Source organism: Phanerochaete carnosa, assembly GCF_000300595.1.
Source record: "Phanerochaete carnosa HHB-10118-sp unplaced genomic scaffold PHACAscaffold_10, whole genome shotgun sequence".
NCBI lineage: Eukaryota > Fungi > Basidiomycota > Agaricomycetes > Polyporales > Phanerochaetaceae > Phanerochaete > Phanerochaete carnosa.
The window spans coordinates 613685-633852 of record NW_006767637.1 but is presented as its reverse complement, the minus strand read 5'-3'; the positions used below and the strand labels follow the sequence as shown (position 1 = coordinate 633852).

At 54.3% G+C, this 20168-nt stretch overlaps 11 protein-coding genes across 11 annotated transcripts; 8 read left to right on the top strand and 3 right to left on the bottom strand.

Moving 5' to 3' along the window:
* Positions 1–579: 579 nt before the first annotated feature.
* Positions 580–1934, bottom strand: PHACADRAFT_32061 (uncharacterized protein; the record flags this gene model as incomplete). Its single annotated transcript, XM_007399923.1, has 2 exons — positions 580–585; positions 651–1934. The coding sequence occupies 2 exons, from the start codon at positions 1932–1934 to the stop codon at positions 580–582; spliced, it is 1290 nt and encodes a 429-aa protein (XP_007399985.1).
* Positions 1935–2782: 848 nt separating this feature from the next.
* Positions 2783–5139, top strand: PHACADRAFT_32060 (uncharacterized protein; the record flags this gene model as incomplete). The annotated part of the gene is made up of 11 exons (XM_007399922.1): positions 2783–2916; positions 2972–3118; positions 3172–3309; positions 3385–3556; positions 3626–3842; positions 3872–4076; positions 4133–4223; positions 4283–4389; positions 4441–4645; positions 4706–5062; positions 5122–5139. The coding sequence occupies 11 exons, from the start codon at positions 2783–2785 to the stop codon at positions 5137–5139; spliced, it is 1791 nt and encodes a 596-aa protein (XP_007399984.1).
* Positions 5140–5441: 302 nt separating this feature from the next.
* PHACADRAFT_128681 (uncharacterized protein) lies at positions 5442–6465 on the bottom strand. Its single transcript, XM_007400115.1, has 2 exons — positions 6345–6465; positions 5442–6294 (listed from the first exon to the last, which is right to left on the bottom strand). Exons 1-2 carry the CDS (start codon positions 6454–6456, stop codon positions 5579–5581), a joined length of 828 nt encoding a protein of 275 aa, XP_007400177.1. The 5' UTR covers positions 6457–6465; the 3' UTR covers positions 5442–5578.
* A 1782-nt stretch (positions 6466–8247) lies between these two features.
* Positions 8248–8454, top strand: PHACADRAFT_103934 (uncharacterized protein; the record flags this gene model as incomplete). Its single annotated transcript, XM_007400114.1, has 1 exon — positions 8248–8454. A coding segment is annotated over one exon (207 nt), but the record flags the coding sequence as incomplete, so codon positions are not given.
* An 837-nt stretch (positions 8455–9291) lies between these two features.
* On the top strand, positions 9292–10299 carry PHACADRAFT_32058 (uncharacterized protein; the record flags this gene model as incomplete). The annotated part of the gene is made up of 1 exon (XM_007399921.1): positions 9292–10299. The coding sequence occupies one exon, from the start codon at positions 9292–9294 to the stop codon at positions 10297–10299; it is 1008 nt and encodes a 335-aa protein (XP_007399983.1).
* A 392-nt stretch (positions 10300–10691) lies between these two features.
* On the top strand, positions 10692–12060 carry PHACADRAFT_103512 (uncharacterized protein; the record flags this gene model as incomplete). Its single annotated transcript, XM_007400113.1, has 8 exons — positions 10692–10754; positions 10811–10964; positions 11024–11140; positions 11189–11404; positions 11467–11600; positions 11659–11757; positions 11809–11884; positions 11933–12060. 8 exons carry the CDS (start codon positions 10692–10694, stop codon positions 12058–12060), a joined length of 987 nt encoding a protein of 328 aa, XP_007400175.1.
* Positions 12061–12371: 311 nt separating this feature from the next.
* Positions 12372–13300, top strand: PHACADRAFT_262958 (uncharacterized protein; the record flags this gene model as incomplete). Its single annotated transcript, XM_007400112.1, has 1 exon — positions 12372–13300. A coding segment is annotated over exon 1 (271 nt), but the record flags the coding sequence as incomplete, so codon positions are not given.
* Positions 13301–14309: 1009 nt separating this feature from the next.
* PHACADRAFT_262957 (uncharacterized protein) lies at positions 14310–15373 on the top strand. Its single transcript, XM_007400111.1, has one exon. It carries the CDS (start codon positions 14384–14386, stop codon positions 15170–15172), a length of 789 nt encoding a protein of 262 aa, XP_007400173.1. The 5' UTR covers positions 14310–14383; the 3' UTR covers positions 15173–15373.
* A 683-nt stretch (positions 15374–16056) lies between these two features.
* Positions 16057–17267, top strand: PHACADRAFT_212913 (uncharacterized protein; the record flags this gene model as incomplete). Its single annotated transcript, XM_007400110.1, has 2 exons — positions 16057–17168; positions 17235–17267. Exons 1-2 carry the CDS (start codon positions 16125–16127, stop codon positions 17265–17267), a joined length of 1077 nt encoding a protein of 358 aa, XP_007400172.1. The 5' UTR covers positions 16057–16124.
* On the bottom strand, positions 17237–18492 carry PHACADRAFT_128667 (uncharacterized protein). Its single transcript, XM_007400109.1, has 8 exons — positions 18368–18492; positions 18261–18301; positions 18160–18205; positions 17999–18106; positions 17843–17949; positions 17733–17794; positions 17627–17672; positions 17237–17549 (listed from the first exon to the last, which is right to left on the bottom strand). Exons 1-8 carry the CDS (start codon positions 18406–18408, stop codon positions 17416–17418), a joined length of 585 nt encoding a protein of 194 aa, XP_007400171.1. The 5' UTR covers positions 18409–18492; the 3' UTR covers positions 17237–17415.
* Positions 18493–18721: 229 nt separating this feature from the next.
* Positions 18722–19796, top strand: PHACADRAFT_262954 (uncharacterized protein). Its single transcript, XM_007400108.1, has one exon. The coding sequence runs from the start codon at positions 18780–18782 to the stop codon at positions 19566–19568; it is 789 nt and encodes a 262-aa protein (XP_007400170.1). The 5' UTR covers positions 18722–18779; the 3' UTR covers positions 19569–19796.
* The last annotated feature ends 372 nt before the right edge of the window (positions 19797–20168 follow it).

Genomic DNA, 20168 nt, shown 5'->3' with positions numbered 1-20168 from the left:
GCTTATTGTACATATGTATATTCTAATGGCATGGTTAAAGCACCAGTGTGGCTAAGATACCAGTGTGGCTCAGACACCTGAGTAGATGAATTATACTCAAGTAGAATCAATGGCAAATATTCAATGTCTCAATGTCTTAGCCATGCTGGTGTCTTAGCCACATCAGTGTCTTAGCTGCCCAAAGTCCTATATTTTAGCCAATTATTATGTATTAAAGCAATGGAATGTAATTGTACAAAGGCATATTCTGATGTTATGGCTAAGACTTTAAGGTGAAAAAGTGGTATTATAGGCTAATTCCAACCCAATGTTTGTAAGGTCTTATGCCTTAGTGGTATAACGCGCTGTGGTTACTTTCAGGCTGTGGGTTCGATTCCTGCCCGTGCCATTTTTTGGGCTTTTCAGTGTCTTAGCCACTCATGGGCGCTTCTGAGTGGCTAGTCCGGTGTAACTTAATAAGTTCCCGTGTCTAGGCCGCCGAACTGAAACTCTTGCTGATGCTCATGCAAGGCTACTTTTGCCTTTATGACAGTAACGACCTGGACCTGACCGACTTCGCTCCCCTCGGTTTCCACCTTCTCACACCTGCAGAGACCGATCTCGGTCGCACACAGAACAACAAGTCCGGCATAGTTCCTGGGCCGCTTTACGCGGCTACAATCGTCCACGTCTTGCATGCTCGCGGCATCGAAGGCGACGTTGGCTGAAGGGCAGATGAGCTGGAAGTCGCTCGACGCGACGTCCTCGCCAATCGCCTTTTGGATGGCCATGCACTGGACGACGATGTCCCGCGCCCTGTCCGCGTACGCTGCGCCCCACGCTCTGCTGTTGCCGACTCCCCGAGCGCCAGAGAGGCGCAGAACGCCGTGCAGGCAATCGAGAAGATGGGCAGTCGCGTCGGCGACGATATCGGTCGGCACCGTCAGCTGCTTGGCATAGCGCCGAGAAAGGACTCGCCAATGAGCAGAGATTGCCTGAGGTTCTTGAAGCGGCGACGAGGTCAATCGCAATTGAGTATCCTGTTCAATCAAACACTTACCTCGCTCGAATATATTCTTGTGGATGCTTGTCAGCAACGAGTTGAGTAAATCATCCATGGATACGTCCCAGGCGCTGATGATCCAGGCCGCGAGCTCGACTGTAATGGCTTGCAGACCTGTCTGTGCCCACGTTGGGTCCTCTGCATGCGACGACAGATACAGCAGGTTCGCGATCGGCAGCCCGAGCCACCGCTCGGTCTTGCCGTATGTTCCTTCGAGCTCGCTGTATTTGAGCCGTGCATCGCAGAACGCCGTGCGATCGGTGACGAGCGCCGCGAGCTGGAAAATCTGGGCATTCAGGTGCTCCAGCATGCGCTGCACGTCGCCGTGCGAGACGGTGTCGCTCTTATTGAGGAACACCTGTGCGGCGCGGAGCTCGACGGAGCGGGTGGTAAGCAGCGATTCCTTGTTGCTGTAAGCGGTCTGTAGATGCTGTAACTCACGGGTGAGCTCCTCGATCGTCTTTTGCGATGTCTCGAGCTCCTTCCGTGCTTGCGCATAGCCCTTGACACTGCTTTTCAGAACGCTAACTTCGCGATCGCTCGCGTCCTTCAGCTTCGTGTACTCCCCCTTCCACTGCTCCCTCAGCTTCACAGCTTCAGCGCGCTGCCTTTCCGCGCTTTCCCTGGCTGCCCTAAACCCGTCGACTTTGGCAGTCAGCCTGCTGTTCTGCTCCGTGAGGACAGCCCCTTCAGCCTCCAACTTGACGGTGTGCTCGAGAAGATTGTCGTACTTCTCCTCTTTCGTCTTCACCGTACGCTCGAGATCCTCAATTCTCTTCATTGCCTCTTCCAGCTGAGCCCGCAGCGCTTCTATCGCCCTCGGACAAGGCGTCTCGACAGACGACACTGGGACGGGTGGCTTTCCGATCACAGCAGAAGTGATTGCGGTCATGGCGGTACGGAAGAGTGAAATCATGAAGAGCGGGGAGACGAGGTATGTTAACATAGTGCCCAGACTTTGTTTAAGGGACCCCGACGGACTCGTTCCTCGAGGTCCTATGGATTTTCTGCCGCAATTCTGATATCGCATCCGTGAAGAGTCCCAGCGTTACCGCTTATCGAAGTGTCCCACGGAGGATTCGCAGATTCAATGCGGTACTACGTATGTGGATTCCAGCTTTATCCTACTGCTATGCATTTATATTCATTCAAATACCATCGCAGGCGGCATTGACAGTAAACGACAAGTGTTCCTTTCAGAATCTGTGCATCGTGCTGATGCATTTACTGCGGACAAAAGACCTTTCAATGCGATCCGCGTGGCTGTCTCATCAACCTCCGTGCGTGACGATGCGCCATACAGGTATGTTACGTCTTGCCTATGATTCCAACCTCAAGTCATTTATCAGCACTGCAGTAGCGACACACAAACGAGATGATGGATGAGTTCATCACCACTCGGTTTACAAGTCAATCATGACGTTGCGCAAGGTGCGGTCGAAAATGGTGAGCTACACAGATTCTATCATTGTCTGTTCTGCCGTGTTCGCTTCCAAGCACTTTCGACGCTCCGTCAAGGCAGGGTACCGGTAAACTTAGCCGACCCTTCCTTAGTGGATCCGCATCGCGAAGCCTGTGCGAGGATGCGAGCCACGCCGCCTCGCTTCTGAGGTTCTTCGAGTGAGTCACAGACCTGTGATGTGACAACAGTTCTAACAGATAAGACCAGTGTCCCGTCAACGGTTGCCCCACCCTTCGTTCTTTTGACTCACCACAACCCCACCCAGCCAACCCAGAATTATGACCTCGCTGAAACCGTTCTCCGGTCCTTTAAGAAAGCTTGTTCTCGCTTTCGATGTCGGGACCACTTACAGCGGGATTGGATATGCAATTCTGGACCCTGGTGAGGCCCCTAAGATCCAATGCGTCACGCGGTGTGTATTGCTTTTGAACCAAGTTCCTGCATAGTCTGAGATAGAGCATGTACAGCTTCCCCGGTCAAGAGAACGGGGATTTCAAGATCCCGTCCGTCCTGTGGTATACCCAGGAGGGTAAAGTCCGTGCAGCGGGAGTTGAGGCTCGTGACCCAGGGATGACCTTGATTGCGGAGGACGAGGACCTTATTTTTGTGGACTGGTACTTCGGGTTCTTGCTCTCTTAGTCAGAGAATGCTGACTGCGTATTTCCAGGTTTAAGCTCCACCTACGCCCAGGCGCTATGCAGTCAGAGGGTCTCCATGCAGCCGACATCAAGCCTCTTCCCCTTGGAAAGACGGTCATCGAAGTCTTCGGTGATTTTCTCGCCTACCTGTTTAATTGCGCGAAACGGTACATTACAGAGACGCATCCGAGTGGAACGAGCCTGTGAACATCCTTGGAGTCCCGCATTGACTTTGTTTTGAGCCATCCTAACGGATGGGAAGGCTCCCAACAAGGTAAAATGCAGCAAGCCGCTGTCTACGCAGGGCTCATCCCCGACACTTCGGCCGGGCATGCCCGCTTGCACTTCGTGACGGAAGGCGAGGCCAGCTTGCTCTATTGCATGGATAATGGCCTCGCTTCAGATGCCATTCGGGTACGTTTGGCCAGTTGCATGGCTTGCATATATTCTATGATGACCGTGCACCAACATTACGCGTTTTAGGCTGACTCCACAGTTATGATTATTGATGCCGGAGGTGGCACCGTTGACTTGAGCACGTACAAATTTGCTACTATCAATCCGGTGTCAGCCGAAGAGATTGCACCCCCTGACTGTACGCTAGGCATCATTTCAACCGCTATTCAGACTGATGCCCCGCGTTTAGGTATCTTACACGGCTCGACGCGCGTGAATATGCTTGCTAGCGAATTCCTCAAAGGTGGGTGACAAACATTGGACGGCTATTAGCCCGCCATCTCACCTTACACCTAGCGAAACTCTGCAACTCGAAGTACGGGAACGAGGAAGACCTCAAAACTATGCTGGAAAGCTTCGAGAGGTCCACAAAGCCGACGTTTAAGGATCCTTCGGATCGATCTTTCATCAAATTTGGCTCGATGAGAGATCGCGACCCAGACGTCGGGATCCGCGGCGGACAACTTACCTTAGAGGGGTACATATTACTGTTGCATACTTAGGAACTAACGTGCTCACTGACTATCGATATAGAGCTGAGATAGCCAACTTCTTTGAGCCTTCCATCACAGCTATTGCCAATGCAGTTCGTGTACAACGTTCGGCTGCTACAGAGGTGGTGAAGGTCAGATCCCAAAATCGACGCCTGTGGCCTCAGGGTGTGCTAACTTTCTGTCTCCCCAGACCGGCTTCCTTGTCGGCGGCTTTGCTGCCAGTCCCTGGCTGTATGCGCGGCTCAAGGCTGTTTCACGCGATCTCGGCATGGATCTGTCTCGCCCCGATAGTCATGCGTAAGTACGTCTATCACTATACTCTCCAGCCGGCTAGACAGAGCATAATAGCAACAAAGCTGTCGCAGAAGGCGCCGTGTCCTTCTTCCTAACCCACTCCATCGCTGCGCGTATGTCACGGTTGACGTACGGTACCAAGTGCGTGACACGCTACGACCCGAACGACATCGAGCACATTCGGCGCCATCACCGCATATTTACGCGTCCGTCCGGGAACCAGATCGTCCCTGACGTGTTCCGCGCGCTGCTAACAAAGGTTCGCCCATTACGCTGAGTCGTTGTTGAGAGGCCACCCATTATCGTGTATCTCTTCTAGGGCACGAGGCTAACCGAGGACGCTGAGTTCCGCTGCTCGCTCTTCCGCGAAGCTACCGAATCATTCCACCTCGACAATATTTCGGCAATCATCACCGTGTATCGCGGGAAGGACAAGTGCCCGCGCTGGGTGGACACTGAGCCCGGTGCGTCTGTTGCACAACGTGCCCTACCGTGCCACATCTCATCTCCCGCAACAGAGTTCTTCTCGCAGATTTGCACCGTGTATGCGGACACGTCGCGCGTCCTGAAGAAGAAGCGCAATGGCCCGAAAGGTGCGTACTACACCCAGGACTACGACGTCGTCATCCTCTGCGGCGCAACGGAGCTGCAGGCTCAGATTCGCTGGTTCGAAAACGTAAGTCTTTTGACGCAGATATGATCTAGTGGAATGCTGACACTTGGTTATGATCCCAGGGTATGGAAAGGCGGTGAGCATTCAGTGAAATACCTCATCTTCCCTGACTCATGAAACTATCAGTGGCGAGGCTAAGATCGTCTACGACGACGACGCCGAGACCAGCTGCTGAAAATACGATCCTCAACCCTCTCATTTACGTGGTTTGCAACATTATCGCTCGCTGCAATCTGATTCTTGTACATCATATTGCATTTCTGCGTGTTCCATATGTAAATGCTTACACTTGAGTAGTGTGTTCAAGGCTTTCTTACCGAAAGTGCTCCTCAATGAGAGCACTTCCAGTGCAATTGGTGCGGGCTGGGCTTTGCAATTGGCTCGCGACATTGTTGGGGTTATCTACGTATACCCTTCGATATCTGTACACTCTGAACAGTCCTAAATGGTGCGTGACCATGATAGACAGACTACGCTGAGATACGCATGAGTCCATGGCTGCTCAAGCCACAGAATTGATCAGTCCTTAGATGTAAAATGCAGAACATCGAACCCTTCTCCATAGCCCGTCTGCCAATCAAAGTCGCTATGCTGGTTCTCAAATCCAAAGACGTCTAACAGCCTCTGCGCTTCAGGTCCACCGTTGATGACAGGCCTAGCGTCTTCTTTCGTATTTCCCTTCGCGCCCTGCCCGTAGATCTTGCTTTGGTCCGCGGTCAAGAAAGTGCCGATGCGGCGGAATGTCAAGCTGATGCGCTCGCCGTTCTGGAGGCGCTCCTCCGCTGACTTAGTGCTGTCGGGACGCTTGTCAGTGCGCACCGAGTGCAGCCACTTCTTGTTCGTCTCGAGGCCCATGACAAACATGGAGTTATGCGGCAGCGCGATCTTCTCGGAAACACGGCCTTCGTCGTCCGCGCGCGCGGTGTCGCGCTTCGTGCGCAGAGTCATGGCGCGCTGGGCACCAAGGCTGACGTTAAAAATCTTTGAGTCAGGCGCGACATCAATCGTCTTGTCGGAGTGCTCGGAGATGTAGTCCGCGCCGGTGCGGTAGTGCTGGATCAAGACATGATTCACAGGGTGATTCAACGCATTCTCGACATGTCGGCGGATCGCCTCGACCGTCGGGGTAAACGGGAGCAAGGGCGGTGTCTCGTCGGCTGGATGGCGGTAGATCGGGAAGTCCCCGTCCGAAGACACTTCGCCTTGCACCGCTACGAGGCGGGGGACTTCGCCGCCTATGGCGCCGTCAGAACAGAGTCATCAGGACGGGTCAGACACGACGTACCTCGGTGCATCATGTGGTTCCATTCCACTTCATCCCGAAGTCTCAGAAAAGCAGTGTCCACCAAGCCCGGAGGCAGGATATCGAGGACGAGTTCGGTATCGCCTTCCCCCATGCGATCACCGGGCTGGAGCCAGCCCAAATCGATCTGGCGGGGTCGGGGCGGGAACGGAGATTGAGAATGACTCATTGTACAGCGTTCTTTGTTGGCAGAATACCAGTAGAGCGCGACTTTTATGATGCGCAGGGACACGTTGACAGCCTGTGACTCGTTGTTTCTGGTGGCCCGCTTCATCTCCGCCTATTCACCCGTGGCGAGCGGGTCCCGAGCTGGCCCTAATTAACTTTCCTCGCCTTGTCCATATTACTTAACCTGGGCCAGCTCTAGTGTTGCCGCGGATTCGGATTCTATCCGGATAGAATCCGATCCGGCCTGATGGGTCGCCAATCCGTTCAATCCGGATGGGCGCGGATTCAAGCCGGATAACTCGTTGCAACCCACTCGGAGAATGCCGACTCAGGCGCCATCCATCAATTCTAGGTCGACGCGGTCACGCAAGACTGCACGAGAACGCATCGCGTCCATGGTAAGTGTTTCTCGTGTTTTGATTCATTGCCTGTAGCTGTGTTTGCCCCCTTTCACCTCCGTTATTTCCTGAGGTTGTTGCTAGAGTAACATGACAGATCAATATATTTATTTGAAAAAATCACACAAGACCTGATTACTGTACGAGCTACTGCCCAGGGACCAGGGCAGCCGGTATGTTTCTTTCAACTTGAAACAACAAGAGACTCAAGCCACACTTCACAGGTCAATAATCTGGCTCCTGAGTGTGAAGTACACAGTGCACTCTGCGCGTTTTTCTCTCTCTGGTGCTCAGCTATAATACATCAGGTGCAGCTGTGTCAAACAAGCCCACCGGTTCTCATTCTCAGCCTCAAACCCATGCTATGAGCCAGGCCCAGCAACGAGAAGACCCCATTAGTTGTCCCCACCTGCCTGTGACTCCCTACTGGCACCACTCAGCCTATCTGCACCTACTTCAACCTGCCGGTCCACATCTTCACAGTCAGCCCTCTCTTTCTGTTTTAGCTGCACTGACACCTCAGAACCCCGGGCTGGCTGTCTCAGTGTCAGCCCAGTCGCCTCCGCAGCCAGTACAAGCACCGAAGCGGAAACGCGGACGCAGTGAGGGCGCAGCACCGCCGTCAAATCAATGCATCAATCGGCCAGCTGCACAAATGTCTGAGCATCGCACAGAAAAGCAAAGCATATGCTGTCGCAATGGGTGAGCGCCATATTTTTCTTAATGGAAAATTCGTCGTACCAAGCCTTTTTTCAGTTGTACACCCTGGTTTCAAATTTACCTGGATAGACGAGCACTGGACAGCCAAGGAGGCTGCGGATGCCCAGCGCTGGCTTCGAGAAGCGGTGCGTAGATCTCCTCGTTGTACATATACGCTAAACTTACTCCTGGGTGTATTACTTATAAATGCTTGAATCTCGGCGACAGCTTTGTTCTTCACAGTTCAATCTTCCCCCCAGTGGCCCGTCTCCACCATGATCCCAGAGTTTCACAGCTCGCTCACAGGCTCACGGTGTAGGCTGCATCCGCGCATTGCTCCGAGAACTCTCTGATGAGTCTGTAAGCACCTCAGCTACAGCTCAAAGGAGCAGTGTACAGTCCGAGACAGCCACCATCGAGCCAGATGTCAATGATAGTCACATTTTGGGGACAGATTATGCCCGTGCCATTGAGGAAGAGGCAACTTGGTATGAGAAGGGGGGTGCTCTCCCTGACACTGAAACAGGGCCGGGCTTTGATATCTGTCACACCTGGCAGGTACGTCACTGCAGTGCATTATCTTACTGTCGCTCACTACGTTACAGGTCAATCAATATCGCTTTCCTCTGATCTATCACGTCACACTGGATATCCTGCCCGTGCAAGCTTCTGCTGTCCCGTGCGAGCGCGTCTTCTCATCGAGCAAGGAGATGGATACTCTCCGAAGGATTAATTTGTCCCCTGAAGTGATGGGGGGGCTTCAAATTCTGAAGCATTTGTATCTGCGGCAGCGCAGTGAGAGGCGGCAGGCTGGCTTCCGAGGGTGATCTGGCACCGGCAGTCTCAGTAGAACAAAAATTGATAGAATGGTTGCAGAAGGCCATGTGAACGAACTAGAGAAGCTATTAATGAGACTGAATCCTAATAATTTCTAATACATCTGCTACGCTGTCCCCACTTGAGCCTCGCCAGTCTCCGTCTGCTCAGTGAGTACAGTTGCCTACCATATATAGTGTCTTTGTCAGCTTTCCCACAACCTGCCGGATTATCTGGCGGCCAACTCATCATTATCCGCCACGTGCGGATAATGCCGGATTTTGGACCGGTCCAACTCGTGGCTCATCCGCGGCAACACTAGCCAGCTCTCACTCTGCACTCGGCGTGTTCACAGCGCCGGAGGACGATATTGATGATGTCTCTGCTTGCGCGGCTGCTCAGCGCTCAACGCTTCGGCGGCGATTAGATATTGGTCTCCAGCTGACTAGTGGCAACGCTCGGCCGCCTCGCCGCTCTTCGGAAATCAATGATCTTGTATCTCCGAACAATCTGGCCGTGGCGTTCGGCACCTGTACATTTTTGTCATAAGAGGTTGGTCCGTTCCCCCCTTTCACCGAATCTCGTCAGGCTAGAGTGTGGCTCTTTGGCCTATACGACGGCCTTTGTCAATATCTGTGGCAAGCAACTCCGAAGGCCACACGCCACTCCCCTGCGCATATATGGAGACTCCCATGTCGCCCCATCTCCGTTCATCTGTCAGCTTGCAGGTCGTGTCCGGAAGTTCAAGAGGGTCAAAATTAAACAGTCTCAAACTGGCTCCATCCACCCCAGAAGCGTCCGGCTCGCCCTCTTCACCGCGCAGCTCGTTGAAGAGGAAGATTTCGAACATGTCCAGCGATCCCGAACTCGTTCCCGCACACCCTAAGTCCCCGCGGCGGAGCTCGCCATCCAAGAGGTCGCGAGTCCCCCCCTCACCCATCTCAATACCCAGCTTCCCGTTGTCCAACACTATCGGCGATGAGCCCGCTGATCCCCCCTCACCCGTCCCCACCGAGATTATTGACGTCGAGGCGGAGGACTTCGTGAGAACTGCGCAATCCTACGGCGTGAAAGTCCGCGACTACGCCGTCGAGCTACCGACACCACCGCTACCTAAAGTTCCGGAGATGTGGAAAAATTCTTTCTTTACTCTCCTAGCGCACGACATGCACATTCGTCGGCCCAAAGACCCCAGCTTCTTTGTCTCGGGCCGGATTCTGCGACGCCTGCTCGACACTGGTTTCGTGACACAGGAGGAGGCAGACGCGTACTGGACGCGTGAGGACCACAAGTCATTAGAGGAGTACGATAAGAGACCGTACGGTCCCTATCCGTACGTGATAGGCTTCCGGCGGCCCAAACCTACAGCGGCGTATAGGGTCTCTGCACGCAAGGCCGTTTACGGTGAACCTAGGCGAGGGGATATCCCAGACAAACATTTCAAGGTGCCGAATGACGGGACGTGGGGTGGAGACGCGGAATCGCAGAGGTTAGAGAAGCAGGCACGGGACAACCGAATGAAGGCGTTGAGACTTGGTATGCCGGTGCCAGTACTGGGATTGGACCCTTGTCCGCCTCCGAGAGAGCCATCACCAAATCCTGCGCTACCAGCTACACCCATCGCCACACCCCCACTTCTGCCAACATCACTGCCAGAAGATACTGCTACGCTCAGGAGCTCGAGCGGGTTGCTGGGCTCAAGCTCGAGGGCGAATATCTCCACACCGACCACTCCCACAGCACCCCCTACCCCTACGACCCCTACCTCACCCCCCACGGCTGTCGCACCACTCCCATCATCCAGCTCACGCAGACTCGGTCGAACGACGACCATGCAAACGATCATCGTTCGATAGGATACCCATTTCCCTTTAATCGCGCGGAGATGTATGATAGGGAGATAATTTGACGTTTGTATCCATACCACGCACACGTTGGACCTAACTCTTTATTTTCTATTATACGGCTTGCTGTAATGTACACGGTGTTCATGTAGCAGCCGTTGTCCTGGGCCGTTGTTGGAGTGTACACTATATTTTCTAGGTCAGATCGTTGCGCGCGCTTTGCATCTTACCTACCTCCCTCGTACCCCTCTGACAATCGCCTGACAAATCCGCCCGTACTAATCAAAATCCCGTATGTGAACGGTTGCACGGCAAAACGGGTGCTGAATGCGCGCATATACACAGGGAAAGGGCAGAATTAAAGCTTGTTCTCATCAAACCAGGCCACCTTTCGCGCGCAACCAATGTCTACTGATCTTGAGCTTCATATACCCCTCCACGTCAAATACATTCAGTCACTGGGAAAGGTAAGAACACTGAGAGATGTCTTTGCATCATGCTAACACGTCTGCGATTTCGCCAGAGCAAAGATGATCTCATGTACCACCTTACCGCCCATCTGCGTATGAACGCGATCTACTGGGGCCTGACGGCTCTCTGTATCATGAAGCACAAGGATGCGCTGAGTCGAGAGGAGATGATAGAATTTGTAATGAGCTGTTGGGACGACGAGGCAGGTTTGTCTCCGCTTTGCAGCTCGAAGTCGCATACTGAGCGTCCGTCCGTCCGCCCGTAGGCGCATTCGGCGCACACCCGGACCACGACGCACACATACACTCTACGCTGAGTGCGATTCAGATACTCTGCGTGCAAGATGCTATGGACAGACTGGATGTCGACCGGATCACGAAGTGTAAGCACCCCGTGCGCTCGTGCCCAGACTCGTCTCATCGTCGCCCAGTCATCCTGTCGCTCCAGAAGCCCTCGGGAGTGTTTGCTGGCGACAAGTACGGCGAGGTCGACAGCCGCTTTTCCTATATCGCCGTGAACGCCCTCGCTCTCCTTGGCCGGCTGCACGAGCTTGACACTGAGAAGACCGTCGACTACATACGTCGATGCAAGAACTTCGACGGAGGATTTGGCGCGGTCATCGGCGCGGAGAGTCATGCAGCCCAAGGTGGTGCGCTTCATAAAACTCCAACCAAGGCATAATCCTAATTGTTGCAACCTGTCCGACAGTCTTCGTCTGCACTGCTGCGCTGGCGATCCTCGACAGGCTCGACGTAATAGATCAAGACACACTCGCGTGGTGGCTCGCCGAACGTCAACTACCAAGCGGCGGTCTCAATGGACGACCAGAGAAGCTCGAAGATGTACGTTTGTACCCATTCACATGTATGTACACTTGCCAACTGAGCCGGTGCACCGCAGGTCTGCTATAGCTTCTGGGTGCTCTCTGCACTGTCGATCCTCAAGAAGGTCTCGTGGATAGATGCGGACAAGCTGATGCAGTTCATTATCTCGGCCCAGGTATGGTCGCCAATACACTCTTTTCTGTGCATCCAGACTCAGTGATTACAGGATCCGGATAATGGTGGGATTGCAGACCGGCCAGGCAACCAAGCTGACGTGTTCCACACCCAGTTCGGAGTCGCAGGTGCGTGGACCGGCTGTGTTCGATTAAAGCGAGCTTGACATGTCGCAGGACTATCGCTGCTAGGATACCCAGGATTGGATGACCTTGATCCGGTATTTTGCATGCCCGCAAGCGTGATTGAGGCAAGAGGATTGAAGAAGGGCTGGCAAGCACTACCTCGCCAGCCGACGTTGTAGTCTATAGAGATGTACGAAGTAACCCGCTGTTAGGATCCAAAGGAAGCGTTTTTGGTGTGAGATATGAACCTACAATGCCGCAGTATAGCTTACGTTTCATCCTTCCCGGACTTTGCAACCCATCCTACTGACGGCCTTCTCGTATCGGAGACCTCTCTGACATCTTCGGTCACCGGCGGCTTGCCCAGGGCAAACACAGCTCGCCGGATTTCAGAACGTAAAGGTTCTCTGTAAGCGTCCCGAGGCACTGAGGCAGTGTAAACTTAATCACAACTCGAACAATGTGGCAATTGACAACCCGTCCTTTCGACTCTAGCCACCACGACGAATCTTCGACCACCATGCAGGCCCCTCCTCCTCCTTTTGTTTTCGATATAGCCCACGCTGATGTGATCCTCCGCTCGTCAGATAGCAAGGACTTCCCGATGTACAAGGTTGACCTCGCCCGATCCTCGCCTGTCTTCGAGACCATGTTCTCTCTCCCGCAGCCTGACCTCAGCGACTCTCAGTCCGAGCTCGAAAGTGGGCTTCCCATCATAGAGCTCTCAGAGACCGCAGACGTGCTCCAAGTCCTTCTGCGCTTCTACCTCCCGCGTCCTACCCCCGTCTTGAGCGACCTCGCGATGATCGTCCGCATCCTCGAAGGCGCGAGGAAATACGAGATCGATTCCGCGTTCGACGCGTCCTGCAAGGCATTGGAGAACGCAACAAACGGCGAGCCCATCAGAGTGTATGCGATCGCGTGCCATTATGGCCTCGAGCATCTCGCTCGCAGGGCCGCACTGGCTTGCCTTCGTCTTCCGCTCTCCCGGCTCGTAAATGTATCGACCGCGGAAACCGAGTGCATCAGCGGAGAGGAGTTTCGCAGGCTCGTGAAGTATCGAGAGGACTGCCGAGCTGCGGTCGCGGGCTTGAAATGTCTCGCGGCTCCTGACGGGAATAGAGTGCAGTACACGCCCTCCGTACCGTCAGGGCGACACAACCTCTGGTTGTGCTACTGCACCACGAGAGCGCAGTCCGGCTGTCATCATACGATACCTCCGAAATGGTGGGACGACTACAGGAAAGACCTAGTGGCGAAGCTTAGGGACTGTACTTGGGGAGGTACAGTGCAAAGCCAAGACGCCATGGGTGCTTTCCTCGCCAGTGGCGCCTGCCAGACCTGTTGCAAGGTGGCATCCACCCAGATTGCTGGCGCGGCTGCCCACATCTCCTCTGAGATCTCTAAGGAGATCGCCAAGGTTCGTAGCATCGTCACCTGGCGTACCTTGCAGAGACTGACATCAAAGACACATGTTGTAGATAAGCCTTGAATTCGAGATGCATTCAGGCATACGTTCGGCGATTCATGTTACAGGCGAAGGGACTTTCCGTCGACGCATGGGCCGTGCTCTTAAGCGCGTTTGTCTCTACGGTGGTCTGGTACTACTGGGGTGCTCGATTGGAGTCTTTCTGCAGTGGTACAGGACGCCTCCAGCTAGGACTCCTCTAGCTGTGGCGCCACAGATTCGGGCTCGCTGGTTCACGAAACTCTTCAGATAACATGATACAGTACAAGTGATTTGTATAGCTTTACGGCTCCCGGTACTTAATTTCTCACTGAGATTGGTTAAATTGGTTGGAGATTCCTCGCAAAACCGACCGCCTGATATTACCGAATGAGGAAATGGCGCATCTTCTTAGCGCTTCTGAACATAATTTAATCACTTGTTCCTGTTCGCCGCGTCCGGCTGCCTCTTCATGTCCAACTGTCGCTCTCAACCTCAATACATATAGCGTCGGCACAGATCCTAGCAGAATTTTTGCAGATGTTAAAAATCCGAACGCTGACGAGCGAACCCGGGTGCCAACGCACCGCGTGTAGGTACTCGAAGTCACGGTGTACATTGGGCCCTGCGCGTATGGATAGCTCTTCTTCAGTGACGAGCGACACAAATACAAGGCTGTAACGTTGCTGTAACGCTTGGTAAGTAACCAGGCTCTCCTGCCATATTCAACTCAAACGACCACCCTGATACGTTCACAGACGCGTCATTTTGGCTAGTGTATCGAGGGTATCGTCATGGACAGGAAAAGCTCGCAGACTGGTGAGCGAGGTACCTCATTGAGGGAACAAAGGATGCTAGCGTTACTAAGTAACAGATCGCCAATACCATGCTGCAGAATACAAGGCAACGTAACTATAAGGCGACCTGGTGCGTGCTTACATTTCGAAGTTTGATAGCATTCATTTAATCACAGTTGCTCAATTAGTCGACGAATTGGTCGATAGTATAACTACGATCCGCACGAACACGCTCTTCTCAGACGACTACCACAAATCATGCCATACACGAACTCGTACACACCGCCTCCGCTTCCGCCGCCAATTCCAGACTCTGAGCTGCTCGGTCCTGAGCCCTATGACCTCAACTGGGTCTTTCCTATCTACCCAGAAAGCCTCGAAAACGAGCGTGTGAAGCTCGTGCCGCTTATTCCACGTGAGCACGGAGAGCAATTCTACTCCGAGACTACAAAGGACCCACTCTTTTTTCGCTACTACTCCATCGTGTGGCACAACTTGCGAGAATGGCTTACATGGGCCGAATGCTACATGCGACGCAACCCCGCGAACATCTTATTCGCTATCATCGACAAGACCCGACCGGACGATAGCCACCCGCACTGGGGCGGTCGCCTCGCAGGCGCGCTCGGGTTCCTTGACGCGAACGCAAAGGAGCTCAGCGCGGAGATCGCTTACGTCGCTATTCTACCCGCTTTCCGGCGCACGCATGTCGCGAGCAACGCCATCGGCATCCTCATGCGCTACTGCCTCGAGCTCCCGACCGCGAGTCCACCCGGACTTGGCCTCCGCCGCGTGCTGTGGCGTGCGCACCACGAGAATCTGCCGAGTGCGCGCCTTGCGGAGCGGATGGGCTTCAAGCGAGAGGGGCTGTTACGTTGGATGTGGACTGTCGCTGAGGAGCGTGCGCTGGACGGAATTAAGCCGCGTGAGGGAGACAGCCGGCCAAAGAACTATGGGCGGCACACAATCATGCTGGCAACGTGCTGGGACGATTGGGAAGGCGGGGTCAGAGAGATTGTACAGAAGCAGATGGCTAGGCAGGCGTGAAGGAGACTAAGCATGTTTGCGAGGAGATAAACTCGCGCGACATAACGGGCAGGCCTTCTCGCTCTCGTCTGTATTCCGCACGAATCAAGTTGATCTGATCATTCATCTCAAAACACTGTGGTGCCTGCTAAACTTATGCCCTGACGACAAGCCAGGGACGACACGCAAACTTCTTTCAACACCGTCCACGCCGACGTGGCTGCGATGGCGAAGACTCCCCCATCGACCTCTCGGCGCCGTCGCCGTCGCTTGAAACTGTTCCGCAATTTGAAGACCCCATTACTTCCCACGAGCCGGCACGCAAGCTCCCCGTTCTTCACCTAAGCCTTCACCTAACGGAAATTCGAAAATCTCCTGCTCTTCCGCTTCCTTCCCGATGACGGTACGCGTGCAGGAAGGCGCCAGGAAGTACCAGATCGATTTTACAGTGAACATTGCGCGCAAAGCCCTTGAGGGAAGTGCAGTGCTGGAGCCTACCAGGGTGTGTGTAGTCACATACCTCTACGGCCGGCCTGCGAGGCTGCACTAGCTTGCCTCCGCCGTCTCCTTGTCACCCGGCCTCGCATTAGACAGACGGAGCATATAAGCGGCGAGGAGTATCGTCATCTCGTCTAAAGTATAAGGCTATAAGGGACTGTCACAAAACCCGAGAGCATTCCCGTTGTATCGAGCACTGAGGCACAATTTTTGGCAGGGCCGCTGTATTATTGAGGACGGTACCGAGACGCCTTCCAGCACGCTGCTGAGCGTTGAGTGGTGGAGGCTGTGCTTGCCAGAGGTCGTTGGCCTACCGTGCTCTCGGCGCTTTTCGTTCGTAGCTGGCGGCGAGGTGGTCCCTGACTAGATCCCGTTCGCCATAGGACGATTGCGCGATGGCGTGGCATATCTCATGCGAAATCAGCAGGGTGTTTATCTGTCCTAATACAAGCGGCCGACGCGATTTTCTACATAGATGGATGATGTCTGTGGCTCCTCAGGAGCGCGGCTTGCCTTTTGGAGTCGTCCTCGCGGTACCAGCCGTCGTACAGGCCAAGCATTCTATCCTCTTTCTGCAACCACCGTGTCGTCTCCGAACACCGAAGAACTGCTCGCTCCGCCCCCTTTCCAAGGCGTCGCACTCGCGGACATCATCCTGCGCTCTAGCGACGGTAGGGAGTATCGCATGTGCAAAGCGACGCTCGCGCAAGCCTCTCCTGTCTTCGCAGATATGTTCTCGCTCCCCCAGCCCCAAGAGCCAGGCACAGCCGGGAACGAGTGGAAGCTTGGGCTCCCCGTGCTTGTCCTAACCGAGTCCGCAAAGGAGCTCGACGTAATTCTCCAATTCTGCATCCCTCGCACACCCCCCGCGCTGAGCGATTTCACGACTGTCGTGCACGTCCTGGAGAGCGCGAGAAAGTATCAGACGGACTGGGCGCTCGACAGCGCCCGCGCCGCGCTCGTGCGTCTGGCGGAGGACAATTCGGTTAAGGCGTACGCCATCGCATATCGGTACGGCCTTGAGAACGAGGCCTGTGAAGCGGCGCGGTTCTCTCTTCGCTTGTCACTAGATGCTGTCATTAACAACGAGACGGAAGAGCTCAGAGATATTAGCGCAAAGGCTTTCCAGGATCTGTTAGTGTACCGGCGGTCCTGCGCGTCAGCAGTTACCAACCACATCTCATCCTGGGACTGGGTTGAGGCTTGCCGAGAGTGCATGCCGAGTGCCGTCGAGAGCAGCATTTGGGTTTGGGAGAGAAATTGTTGTGGAAACCTAGTTATGCAGACCGACCATACTGGGCGAGGTATTCTTGCTAAGGAGTGGTGGCGCAGGTACATCAAGAACCTAGTGGAGAAGCTGAAGGCATGCACTTGGGAAGGGACTGTGAGGTCAGAGGAAGCTCTAGAACACTATATTCGCTACTCTGGCGGCTGCGGTATCTGCCGTCCCACAGTCGTCGGGCAAATGGCGCATTTTACTTGGAGGACGCAGTTAGAGGTCGTGAGACAAATCACTGAGGTGAGTATATGATACTGCATCACGTTTATCTGGAGGTAGACCCTTACAAATATCTTCTCTCTGTAGACCTCTCTCGTGTTCGACTCGAGCTTGGAATGATAATCAGCTGCTGAACATGTGGAATCACAATATGATCATATGTACTGGCTATACTGCTGCGTATCCGAAATCAATGTGATGGCAATATATTCAGCAGAAGCGTATGATACCCATTATGGCGATATTGCGGTCCATCACATACAGTAAGCTACTCGCCGTCTGCCGCTACAGTGGCGCTAGCGTCCTCCACCACCTCGACTGGGTGCCGTCTCCGCCACTCTGCGAGCCCTTTCTCAAAGGTCCGGTCGTCCATGCCACGCTGCACTAGGCAGAAAGTGACACCTGCATCGTATGTTAATATGTCAGGATCACCGTCTGAACTTGAATCTCTTAGATACTGAAGGACGAAGTGTACATACCGAGGGATTCGACTTCAGCATTGCGTCGTTCATCGTCAAAGAAGAGCTGCAGCGAGTATTCATCTAATGAGCAGTGGAAAGAAGGTGCGCGAAGAACTCGTTTTACAATTTCAGAATACGGTATGCCAGTTTTCTTGTGCAAGCTTTGGAAGTGCGGTATCTTCGAGCCTGTGACCATATCAATATTACATCGCACTCGTACAGAGCAAAAATCACCTGGGTATATCTCTAGGTGGTCAAAGAACCCTATCGCAGGTCTCTGCGAGCCGTGTCTGTCCCCGGCCTGCGGGGGAATTAGCAAGAGCGACAGCGCCTGGCGCGCCCTTGGTATGTTTTTAGTCCAATGCAGGCTGCCAGAGCTGAAAGGCTCACAGCTTTGGCGCATGCGTCCTAGAGCACGCGGCAACTACGACCTCTGCAGCACGTAGACGATGCAGGATTTCGGGAACGTCATGGTAGAACGCGACCTCTTCGCCATGCCTGCATGGAATCTCATCAGCGCGGTTCCCTGAACCCTAGCAGAAGCAGCTTACTTGTCCCGTATGCTGTTGATCGCTTGTCCCTGTCGCTTCAACGGAGCTAAGTGCACCATCACATGTTAGACTCAGTCCCGTCGCGCGAGACAAAGACGCACGCGTCACATGAGTGTCTATCCATAAGTCCCAGAGGGTATAGCTGTGCTAGTCGAATATTCAGTGTCAATGGGTGCCTTGCTTGCTTGTATGCCGTAGGTGCACGCACTCGAGGTCGAAGGCAACAAGTCTGGGGAGGCGGCTGGTCATGGTGGACGGGGACAAGCGATGGTATGTCTAGACGCTCATGCCAGTGGTTAGTATTGTCATCATTGCAATACTCCCTACAGCTGGCCGCTACAACCACACAACAGAGCTTGGATATTCTACTACAGCTCTCACTTTGTGGAATCCGAAGCTTACACACAATGATAATTATCGTGCTGCCAGAATCATACGCATGGTGACACTCTTTGGTGTGCGATAACCGCTCGCCACCTCATTGAAGAGAGCGGACCTCCGTCGCCCATCCGTGCTACTCACGAGTCCCGACCCCGAGGTCTGATTACTGTACACGCGTTTATATCGCGAACAATATGATATAACTAGGAGCTATGCAACCGCAGGTAACGACATGAACAATGTCTCACACCAACTCATACGCGCCGCCACCTCCTGCGCAACCAATCTCAGAATCCGAATTACTCGGGCCTGAGCCCTACGACCTCAACTGGGTCTTCCCCATCCATCCAGAAAGCCTCGAAAGCGAACGTGTTAAACTCGTGCCGCTGGTCCCGCGCGAGCACGGCGAGCACTACTACTCCGAAGCTGCGAAGGACCCGCTCCTCTGGCGCCACTATCCTATTGTGTGGCGCAGCCTGCATGAATGGCTCACTTGGGCCGAGCGTGACGTCCGGCGCAACCCCGCGAACGTCCTCTTCGCGATCATCGATAAGACGCGCCCGGACGGCGGCCATCCGCACTGGGGCGGCAGCCTCGCGGGCGCGCTCGGGCTCTTCAGCACAAGCGCGACAAACCTCTGCACGGAGATCGCGTACATCGCCATCTTGCCCGCGTTCCAGCGCACGCATGTCACGAGCAACGCCATCGGCATCCTGATGCGCTATTGCCTCGAGCTACCTGGCGCGAGCCTGCCCGGACTTGGCCTCCGCCGCGTGCAGTGGTGCGCACACACGAAGAACTTGCCTAGCGCGCGCCTCGCGGAGCGCATGGGCTTCAAGCGCGAGGCGTGGATACGCTGGATGTGGGTCCTTCCTGAGGAGCTCACGCGGGACGGAGAGAAGCCGAGCGAGGAGGACAGGTGGCCAGAGAGGTACGGGCGGCACACGTTGATGTTATCGGCGTGTTGGGACGACTGGCAGGGCGGGGTCAAGGAGATTGTGCAGAGACAGATTAACAGGCTGGCGTGATGGGATTGGAGACTGGCTGTACAATATGTCTAGACCTCATTCCTTGGCTTCACGGACGTCATTCAGCTCGTGTGCGAGCTTGACCACATTGTTCTACAAGGCGTCAACAAAAGCACGGAGTATATGACAGCACACATACACCACTGCGAGAGATGACAACAGCAGGGTCATCTGGGCCTTTCGCGTTACGAGTGACGGTGTTTCCCTATAAATGATTGAGTGGCGTCTTGCTAGGGAATGCTTTGCGGCGTACCTTGTCTGAGGTCACCTCTGCTTTTCCCTCTTCGACAATCTCAGCGACCTTGCCATGGCCCTCGCCTCCGCCCCATCGCCAACTAAGCATTGTTTGCTCAGCCTTGCGAATAAAATAAAAATACTACCAACTTACGACACGTCCTGCCCTTCTTTCAGCTGGTCTGCCATTGTCCGAACTGCGAGAGTCTGTGACGACCTGTGAGTAACGTTCGTGCTAGCTGCCTGGAAGAAGTTCGAGTCCAAGCGTGCGTGTTCAACTTTTCTGAGTTGACCAGACCTTGGCCGTGGCCTCGCTCTCGTCGACGTCATCGCCCCTCTGGTCGCGATCCTCCGCCTGCGAGGCGT